Genomic DNA, 10,470 nt, shown 5'->3' on the forward strand with positions numbered 1-10,470 from the left:
TGGCCCCGGGAGGAGGCGACCGCCGTCCTGCCGCTGCTCCGGCGAAGGCTTGGCCGGGCGGGATGCTCGAGGGAACCGAGCCCTCGGGGCAGAGGGAGAGGAGCGCTCGGGAGCGCATTTCTGCATCTTCTGACCGTGTGCTACACCGTGACCGATAAAACACTCACAGAAGGCAACGCAGGCTTTGTACAAAAGTTTATTGCTCCATACCCGACCCCCGCGGAGGCTCCGGGGGGGAGCCTGGCCGTCCGGCTGCAGGACACCGGCCTGGAGGCTCAGGAAGCGCTTGGGAGCCGGCCCCGGCTTCAGCTTCTCCCTCTCCTCCAGAAACCTGGGAGAGAAGGGCAGAGAGCTGCCGGGGGAGCCGCTCCGGGCTTTCAGCCGGGGACAGCGGCCGCTCCCAGCGGCTGCCCCGGCCGCCCCCGCTTCCCGCAGCCGCGGGCTCCGACCCGGCACCTACGGGCTTTGTACTGGTTGCATCCCAGCCCCGTCTGCGCGCCGATCCTCTCCATCCTCGTCCCAAAGCAGCCGGAGAAGTGCCTCCGTCTGTAGGAGGAGAGGAGGCTCCTCCACTGGCTCTGCCCCTCCGCCGGCTGCGGAGGGCTGGGCGCCGGGAGCGGGGCAGCCCCCGGGCCGCTCGCCGCCCCCGGGAGCTCCCACTCGGGGCCGCCGGCCTCAGCCCCGGCCACCGGCTCCTCTTCCAGGCCCGCTTCCTCTTCCTCCTCCCGGAGCCGCCCCAGAGCTTCCAGGAGGTCCTGCAGAGGGACGGAGAGGGAAGGAGCGGCGGCCGCGGCGGGGGGCACGGGGAGTCCCGCTCCTGCCCGCTTCGCCCCGGCCCCGGTACCTGCAGGGACCGCAGCTCCGCACCGTGCTCGCCGCCGGCCGGCTGCGCTCCTGCCCATGGCAGGACGAGCAGCAGCAGCGAGGCCCCGCAGCACAGAGCCGAGAGCTGCATCCTGTCCTGTCCTGTCCTGTCCTGTCCTTATCCTATCCTTATCCTATCCTATCCCATCCCAGCTCGACACCCTGTTGGTGCTTTGCCCACGGATACCTCTCCTTATATCCCCACTCTCTGCCCGGAGGGAGCTCAGCTGCCTCCTTCCAGATCCCCGCAGGAGCCGGAGTGCCACACTCTGCCCCCCGGTTTCGATAAGGGAACTGGTTACAACTGGCCCCACAGGTGACCCTCCAGGAGAGGGGGGTCCCCTGAGTGCAGCAAATCCTCCAGAGGGAGAGAACTGCCCTGAGTCATCTCCTCCCCTCCTGGCAGCACGCATTTCCCAGTGATTTCCCCTCCCTCTGCTCTCCATCATTGTTAGGTAGGAGTTGATGCAGTGAAAGGACCTTGTGCTTCCTGCCCGTTTGCTCTGCCTCACATCTGCAGGCACGCAGGAGCTGTGAGCTGGCCCAAGCAGGGGGTTCATTTCCCCTCCAAGGGCATGAGGGACGGATCATTTCTTCTCCATGGGGGAGAGAAGTGGGAAGAATCAGAAATTTTCCATTGTCTGCAGCAGGTCCCAACAGCTTTTCCTTCTCTGTGTACATATTTTTGCGCTGTGTGAATAGACCACATCCTGAAATTCGGGTTTAGGAGATTTCCCTTCCTTGCAAATTCGTTTGATGACGGTTCTTGCCTTCCTCTGGCACTGTCAGCAAACCCTTCACTCTATAGCTAAGAGGCACTAACCTTTTAGTGGCCTAAGTCTGCCCTGAGTGACGGTACAGCCAACCACTTTGCAATAAACATTACTTGCTCTCCATCCATGCCTGGCTACAGCAGTGAATCAGTCACCACCTTCTCCACATATCCCACCATCTTTCCCATAAATGATGGTGTGTTCTGTCCCCCACAGCTTGGGTTGGAGGGAGGAATTGCTGTGGAACAAATGTTCTTTCCAGAAAGCCCAAAGAAAGATATTTTGTAGATCTTTGGATTTAGGCTCCCCAGATAAAAGCGCCTGAATTACCAATGTGGCAGCTGTAACAGGCAGCCTGTTTGTGTGAAAGTTTCTCTTATTTTACCTCAGAGCTTTAGAGCAGTTTCTTACTAACTTTCAGTAAAACTTTTGACATCTCTCCGGTGTGAGTGGCAAATTTCAGCTATAGATGAGTACAATTTCCACTGGTCCTGGGGTGCAAATCAAGATGACCCTGTTAGATCCTTGCAGAATGAAAGGCAGAACCCATGATATCCAGTGGGTAGAACAGTAGACAGGGTCCTTTCAATCACTGTCTGGGTAATATTAAAGCAATTGCATTAAGTCTCTGCATTCTGCCCTCCTCATTTGCTTAGCCAGTACACTCATAAATCTCCCTGATTTCCCTTGATATGCAGTGATTCCTGCTGGAGCCTTTATTTCAGAGGCTGTCCTAAAGCTCAGCAAAGCCAAAGAAATTATGTTTTACATCCCCTCCCCTCATTTTCTTGCCCTTCTGTTCCACAAGCCTACCTACAGCTGACATAATTTATCTTAGATTGGAAGCTAATTAGCAGTGTCAGCTGGTGTGGGACAATGATCTCTGCATCCGGCAGTCTTAACAGTTGGCAAGTGGTTTTGTTTAAAGCATCACAGCAATGAGGAATCTGGCAGGGAAAGGAGGTGTGTGTTTTGAAAGTATGGCACATGAAGAAGCAAGCAAGCAAGCAAGCTCACATCAGGTGGGAGTGCTCTGCTGATACAGAATAAAGGCTAAGGTGAGGATGCTGGATTTTGTGTGTAGTACAGACAGGCAGGGGTGGGAAGGGGTAAAGCAGTGAGAGCATATAGGATCTGTGTGCTGACCAAGGGAAACAAATACAATTTAGCCTGCTAATAATAAACCAGGTGGACTTGAGTCTTAGATTAGACCAAATCTTGATTGCTGCCTAGTGTCACTTATAAACAGGTATCCCAAAAGCAGACACATTTGAGAAAGATATCTGTATGTTTCTTTCTGTGTAGGAGTAATTTTGTTGCAGGCTTTTCTCCTCAGCAACTTCTGTAATCCTAGTCTGTAAATTCATGTGCTGCTGCTGCTGCTTAGTGGGGATGGAAATGACGCAGCTAGAGATGAGCATCTCCCGGCTGAGTGGCATGCTAACTTCAAAGGTTAGCTTTGATTATTTAAATGCTAATAGAACTCAGCAAATTACCTAAAGTGCAAACACACCTGGCCTCAGTCCTAGGGATCTAATTATGGAGCCTTTTATGTGAAATAAATTGTTCTTGCTTTCTGAAAAGTGGCTTTTTAAAATATTCACACAAAATGCCAGGTGATGGGATGACACATTACCAGCTCAACCTCTGTGGAATTGGAGCTGTTATCTGTTTCTTATTCATCTTCTGTAGGGTTCTGTTCACAAGTGCTCACAGCTCAGTCTTCAACCTCCTCTGACCTCTGTTACTTTATCTGCAAATAATTTCAATGATCTGCAGTTTATATTAGTGTAGCTGAGTTTGGAAACAGGCTGAGGAAATTCAAGGAAACAAACTCCAGTACCACTTATCCTTCATTGGATGAAACAGTGTGTTCAGTGTCAAAATTTCAACATAAGGAAGCTTTTATGCCTGTGAGAATACACCTGCTCCTTGGGTTACTGAGAGCTAGGAGCAAGCTATCAGACCCAGGATTATTAGGAAGGAAGGTGTAACCTTCCTGTTAGCACCAACCATCAGGAGATACTAGCTCTTCATTGTTTGACACCATAATGTCCATGGGCTGTGTGGATTAACCTTTCCACCATATAGGTTGTACCTGGGCCTGGCCCGGGGCTAGCAAAACCAAAGAGGGATGCTATTTAAGAAAGCTGGATGCTTCCTGTCAGGTTGCCATACATAAGTGTGTCTGCTGCTTCTTAGAGTATGTTGTTGTGTATTTGGGGAAAAGAAGTGAAAAATCTCTTCCTGACTGTATGAAGGTGTGTTAAGTTAGAATAATGAATCAGAAATCTTTTTGTTCATGTTTGTGCAGGGCAGAGCTCTTTGTATGATGGAAGCTAATGCAAAGGAGAGTTTTGTCTGTGTGGCCCAACAAGGGTCTGGACCTCCAGGAGAATTTGTCCATGAATTACTATGCCGTCTATGGGGCTCCATCTAGAAAAGCTGTTCACACTCATCAAACCGCAGCGTTAGTTTTAAGACATGTGTAGCCTGTCTGTTGATATGTGAATTATGCTAAAAGATTATTTATTTTTTCATTTTCCATTCCCCACTTTAATTCTTAATCTGACTGGTGAAATACTTCATTTTCCTGTTGTTTTACTTAGGAAAGGCAATGCAGAGTATAATAAATTAATTATATGGACTATTCTATTGTTCAAGAGCTTGTGCTCAGGGGTGCCTATGGTGAGGCCATTCCTTGCTAACAGGTGTCTGTTTAGGGCATTTTCACTGTTGCTTTGTTATCAAAGTTAACTTAAGCAGAGTAAGTAGCAAACAGCGTAAGACTTAAAAAAACCAGTTAACTAGAGAAGCCTTCAGGATATGTTGTTGAATTTTCTGCTTGGGATTTGTGTCGATAGTCTCGTAACTACTGGTCTGAGGAGAGGAGGATTCTGGAGGATGGAATAGCCACAGGCTGGTAGAATTAATGGTAGCTTCTATATGTCCAAGAGATATTGAAAGGGTAAAAGATTGCAAAAAGTTAGTGAGAGAAGCTGTTGGTAGCTAGTGCAAGGGGACAGTACCTCCATTAACAAATCATTCTGTGCTTTCTGGTAGTCAGCTCTTAAGTGTTGAAACATACAATTATAAGCTTGTTGTACTGATATCCTTCCTAGAGCAAGTCTGTGGTTTCAGGATGGGAGCTATATATTGAAAACAGCACAAGAGAGAAGAGCTTTGGCTCTGAATAGCTCTCCAACAGGTTCTGGATTGCCTTAATTCTGTGGGAATTGTGGTTAGAAGGAGCAGAACCTAATCACAAAATTTAAGTGATAAAGGCAGGCCTAGATACTAGACCTCTAGCTCCTCTGTGCAAACAGGCTTTCTTAAGAGAGCCGAACTGCCAGAGATTCAGAGCACACACAGCTAGAGGGTTGCTGACGAACTTGTTTTGCATAAGTGTTTGTGCTCCATGTTGCAGTTTATATCCAGGGGTCCTGTTAGGATCAGGCTTATTACCAGAATACTTTCTTTTAGGAGCATTTGTCTTGTGGGCAAGACAATGGGAGGAGTACAATTGTGTGGCCCATCTGTCCACTCCAAGCAAAAGGCTGGAAGTGAACAGCCGTGCCATCATTTGTGACCATCAGTGTAGACGTTTGTGTGAGCAGCCTTACTGATTTTCATGGGACTGCTTGCAGAGTTCGGCTCTCATCAGCATCGGGATGGCACAGTCATGATCTTGGCAAACCAGCCTTCACACAGAATTCCTTTGGCTCAGGGTGTTTGCCAAGTAGCTGTTCTCCAATTTGTTCATAGTTAGATTCAGTGAATAGTTGGTTTGCTTGAAAAATAGAACTGGTCAGATATGTTTTTTGTATATCCTTGACTTTTTTTTGTTAGAAAAATGCTTTGCAATATCTGGATCTGCCTATGGAGGAGTAGGGTGCCTTTGAACTTTCCTCGAAGAAGGGTAGCTTTTTTTTTTTATTGGATGAGATATACTAGTAAGAAATAATTGGGTTTTGTTTTTTTTTTTTTGTAAAATGTAGCTCTCATTCCTCTGTTGGTGGCAGATCCAAATGTAGAGTAACAGCTGTTTACTGATGTCAGCTAAGGCAGCTACCCTTTTAGTTCAAATTGTGGTGGTCAAAGACCTGGGGGTTTGTGTCCTGGCTTCTGATGACTCTCTTGTGAAGATGGCTGTGTTGGTCTTGTTCCCATAATGTTTAGATAGTAATATTTTAACTTCAGAAAGGTTCTTTTGGTAAAAAGAAGGGCTTGTTTGATTGTGTGTCGTCTTTTTTTTTTTTTTTTTTTTGAGTAGCTGAAAAGTCCTTTTTACCAGAAAACAATCCTCTGAGCTTCTGAATTCTAGTGGATTGTGTCTAACTGCAAACTGGGGCACTGCTTCAGTTTCAAGAATGATACATGAAAGAATCACAGCAAAGGCTTGAAGAAAATTCACCAAATTATGGAAAACAATTTATTTTCTGTGACATAATGAGACTTGTTTATTTATACATTTAGAACACAAACAGTACAAATACTTTTTTCAGTTAAATTCCAGATAGATGTTCACAAATTGTTACTCTGATACAAACAGGCAGTACAGCAACAGTGAATTCTATTGGCCAAGTAATTCAGGGGAGAAGTGGGGTGCAGTGTGCTCAGTACATCATGTAGTAGGTGGATTGGTGGAGCCAATGTGAATAAGGGCTGAATATCTCACTGAAAGGCAACAGGTCCTTTGAAACCTCAAAGTCAGTCCTGTCAAGAAAGCAGAGGAATAAGTAAAAGGAAGAGAAGTGGACAGGATTCTGCACATGGAAATTAACTGATTCCTTACTGTTCTAGGGCCAGGTTCACGTCCACTGTTCTGCTCAGAGTTTCTTTGGATTCACACAAGCATCCCTGGGGAGCTGGTGAAAACCTCTCTGATCTGGCTTCTGCGACAAGATGAAATGCATACAGCTGACTTGGAGAAAGGAGTGAAGCAGGTAAGGCAGAGATGTGGCATTCACAGGTTTTAAGTATACATCTGATAACTGAATTCTGAGGAGGGTAAAATTAGTAAACTATGTTTGCGATAGGAGGGTAAAAGTTACTTTAAAGGACCATTTCCATGAATTAAATCTGCTCACCTGCATATTTATGCAAGTTATACATGAACACACAGACCACCTGCCTCTGGCTTTCTCTTACCATAGGAAGCCGTTAGCATCCCAGTCCACTCAGTGACCCAATTCTGTCCAGCTTGACACCAAAGCAGCTCCTGGAGAGGCCCTTCTTGCTTCTGCCTTGGTATCTACGGGGTAAACTTAAGAGGTTGCTGAGGAACCTCTGGACACCACTGTCACCCATGGACATGCTCTCAGGCTGGTCCCTGGTGCTTTGGGTCCACTGGAATTCAGCATCTTGCTGATTGAAGGCACCTGTTGGGATCCTGTCGTCTTGCTCACGGTCTCTCTCTTCTGAGACCAGGGCATGCTCCAGGTCCTCATCTAACAGTTTGGACAGACTCTGAAAGAAGGGAAAGGTAGAGGTGGTGGAGAGGGAGAAGAGGAGAAAAAGGAGGGGTTCTGGGAACTCTGTCATTATTTTTATATAAGCCATGCTCAATGCTAAGTTTGGAGAAATTTATTTTGAACATTTATCAAAAGATGAAAGTACTGAACTGATTTCTGAAGTTGATGATGGTTATCTTTAGTTTCTTCTGGCTCATCAAGCTGCTCTGAGCTAACACTGTACACTCTCTCAAAATGCTCTAAGGCTCTCTGCTGTTACTGTATTCTATAGTTCTGAGCCGACAAACTGCCAGTTAAGTCTTTCCTGGAGCTAGGGGTCTGGGGTATGGGATAAATTGTTAAAGGTGATGAAAGAGGCTTGGCCAAGAGTGAATAAGGAACAAGGAAAAAAAATGGTTGGTGCCTTAGAATAGTAAGAGAAGCAACGCAGTGACAGGAGACATGCTGAAACTGGTGCTAGAAGGATTATATTTCTTTACAGATAGGGAGGTTACTTCATATTTGGCAATACCAGATCCCTGGTCAGGTAGCTGAAATGTGTTTTCCTAATGACTTGGAATTCCTGCACATAGACACACACACAGACACACACACACACTTTCTCTTTCTCATGTTCTACATCTGGGACTTGCAAGCAGGGACTGCATTACTGCACTACTGAGCTGAGGAGGAGATCATGCAGGTACAACCCATTAATTCCTTTTTCAGTTTAAACCAGGGGCTTCAGGGAGCAGCATGCAGGTGACTGCTCTGGGGCTCTGGATCGGAGTCCTTCCAGAAAAATTTCTTTTACTCCAAAAATGCATTGCTTCAGTCAGTCGCAGGATGACCCCAAATCTGCAATCCCTAAATTGACCCCCCAGGAAAAAAGACATTTCCCTTTCAATTGCCTCATGTGATCAGAAATTTAAATCCAGTAATCCATTACTTTAGTTTCCCTCCATTTAGTAACTCCATGTCTGCCCACCTCAGGGTTCCTGCGGTCGTGATCTCTTTGAGTGACTCCTACTGCTTTAGCTGGGGTTGGAAGAAACGGAGTTCATCTGAAGTGTCTAAGGCTTAGAGAAGCATCAGCTCCCCTCAGTTCTGTTGAGCAGCCGGTCACTTACCTGTAAGCTGGAAATGGGCCTGGCCCTTGCCTGGTTTTGACTGACAATAAGCAGCAGAAGGAATCCAGGGCAAAAAAGAAGTTTCAGGTTCATCTTCATGTTTTGGTGTCTCTAATTCCTCCTCCCCTTGAGTGTCTCCAGTGTTGCTCTGTGTCTCCAGCTACCAGCCTTTATATCTTCCTCCAACCCCTCCCAAGTCTACCTTTTGAGTTCCTGCCAGTGCAAGGATTGGTTTGAGGTTCTGATCTGTTTTCATTCTCCCAGGAGGAGGAGGGAGGAAACGGTTCTCTTTTCTGATGGAGAATAAAAGGAGCACTACACTTAGGCAATGCAGCATCGCTCTGCTGCTGTGAATCTGCAGGTCTCTGCAGCCCGCTGTCTTGGTGCCGCCTGTCAGTTCGCTTAGCTCAGTGTTCCTTGGGTTGACTGCTAAACCTTTTATTTCCATCCAGAGAAAAATAATTGTGAGAGAAGTATAAAGTGAGACAGGAACCAAATTGTAGCCACTATGTGTTCACCGGGCTACTTTGTCACCGTGAAGTACCAAATCAGAGGGACGAGGGTCTCATAGAACACACTGTGTAAGAACTAAGTGTTATTACCTGACATCATAACGTGGCACTAATAACCTATGAGACAAAAGAGTGTGAGTTGGAGAAGGGAAATCCAAGTCCTAAGGAAAATGACAAGTAAATTGAAATAGTATTGGCCTGAGTGACAGAAGTGTGGCTGAAACCAGGCTGACATGCACAGAAAGCTTCTACATGGCTTAAGTTGAGGAAGAAATTGCTCTTTTTCCCTGGATCCAGCCTAAAACATTCCTCTGTGGTTTTTTTTCCTCAGTTTATCATACATAATCTTTATTAAATCTGAAATTAGTTTGAAAGGAAGGACAGCTCCAACATCTTTCTTACCACAGGTACAGTTACAAGGACATTAAAAAGCTGCAGGATCAGAATGTGTCTTCGGTGGCTTTTTAGGTTGTGAGATTTTTTTGTGTTTTGGGTGTTCTTTTGTTTGTGGTTTTTTTTTGTTGTTTGGGTTTTTTTGTTTTAGTTTGAGGTTTTTGGGTTTGGGGGTTTGTTTGTTTTTGTTTCTTTTTTTTTTTATGAAGCACTAGCTTCAAACAAAATTAATTCTGTGAAATGTTAGGGGGGAGCAGAAGAAACTGAATCTGTTCTTAGCCAGGGTCTTGAGGGTATTTAAATCACTGCTCTTGGCCAGACCTCCCTCTACCGTGAAAGCACCTGGGAGATGTGTGGGTGCCCTGATGAAGATGGCTCTAGATAACTGATTCTCCAAACCACCCATCTGTTCTAATGAGGTTTTTACTAGGTTCCATATCAAGAAATGACCCTTCTTCTGTTTTGGGGGCAGTAGGGAAAAACAACAATAAAATCTGTTGGGTGTTTTGTAGGGGCTTAAAATTTGGCCCCACTGAGAAATGGAAATGTTCATGAGTATGCAATAGTACAACTTGATCTTTCACTGCATTTTTGCACATGTGATGGAGAAATTTAAAGGCTGTTAAGCTGGAACTGTATGGAGGAAATGGAAATGAAGGACCATCTAGCACATTTCATCTGATCTTCAAGGCTGAGAGACTTGTTGGTGCTGAAAGCTTGGAAAAAATAATTCTGTGATGTGCCCGTGCATTGCAGATCAGTTTAAGACATAATTGTTGTGTGTCTCTAGAAATGGGTGTTCTGAGGAGTCAGCTTATAAACACCCCTCTGTGACAGAAAGGGAGGTCTGATGTTATTACATTTTGGGGATTTTTTTGTTGTAGATGGCACATTTGATCTGAATCTTATTAGAAAATGAAATCATCATTTTGGAGGTTTGAGGTGTGTACTTTGCAGCGTAACAAGACAGTAGGAGAAAGTCAGGGCAGTTTCAGGCTTGTTACTTCTCTGAAAAAGCCTAGGGTTGTTTTGTTGGTTTGATTGGCTTGTCACAAGTCTGTGTATATGTGGATAATAAATTTTCTTGACCTCAAGATCTCTGAACTTGACTTGTGAATTGTCTCTCTGGTGACTGTTGGAAATATATACACTAGCGCAGTCCTCATCTATGACTATGTTGGTAAAATCAGAAAAATTAAGGTTGGAAAGGACTTCTGGAGGTCTGTAGTACAATCTCATGCTAAAAGCAGAGCCAGATTAGATCAAATTGCTCAGTGCCTTGTCAAACTGAGTCTTGAAAATCTTCAAGAAACAATGATTTCCTAATGTCTAGTTGGAATTTTCC

At 45.6% G+C, this 10,470-nt stretch overlaps 2 protein-coding genes across 2 annotated transcripts; both read right to left on the reverse strand.

The window, feature by feature from the left end:
* Positions 1–180: 180 nt before the first annotated feature.
* On the reverse strand, positions 181–1,057 carry LOC135316559 (natriuretic peptides A-like). The gene is made up of 3 exons (XM_064470160.1): positions 845–1,057; positions 461–755; positions 181–331 (listed from the first exon to the last, which is right to left on the reverse strand). The coding sequence occupies exons 1-3, from the start codon at positions 953–955 to the stop codon at positions 306–308; spliced, it is 432 nt and encodes a 143-aa protein (XP_064326230.1). The 5' UTR covers positions 956–1,057; the 3' UTR covers positions 181–305.
* A 5,503-nt stretch (positions 1,058–6,560) lies between these two features.
* LOC104048778 (C-type natriuretic peptide 1) lies at positions 6,561–8,505 on the reverse strand. Its single transcript, XM_009509338.2, has 2 exons — positions 8,221–8,505; positions 6,561–7,106 (listed from the first exon to the last, which is right to left on the reverse strand). Exons 1-2 carry the CDS (start codon positions 8,317–8,319, stop codon positions 6,801–6,803), a joined length of 405 nt encoding a protein of 134 aa, XP_009507633.2. The 5' UTR covers positions 8,320–8,505; the 3' UTR covers positions 6,561–6,800.
* Positions 8,506–10,470: the final 1,965 nt, after the last annotated feature.

This window comes from Phalacrocorax carbo, chromosome 20 (genome assembly GCF_963921805.1).
Source record: "Phalacrocorax carbo chromosome 20, bPhaCar2.1, whole genome shotgun sequence".
Classification (NCBI taxonomy): Eukaryota; Metazoa; Chordata; class Aves; order Suliformes; family Phalacrocoracidae; genus Phalacrocorax; species Phalacrocorax carbo.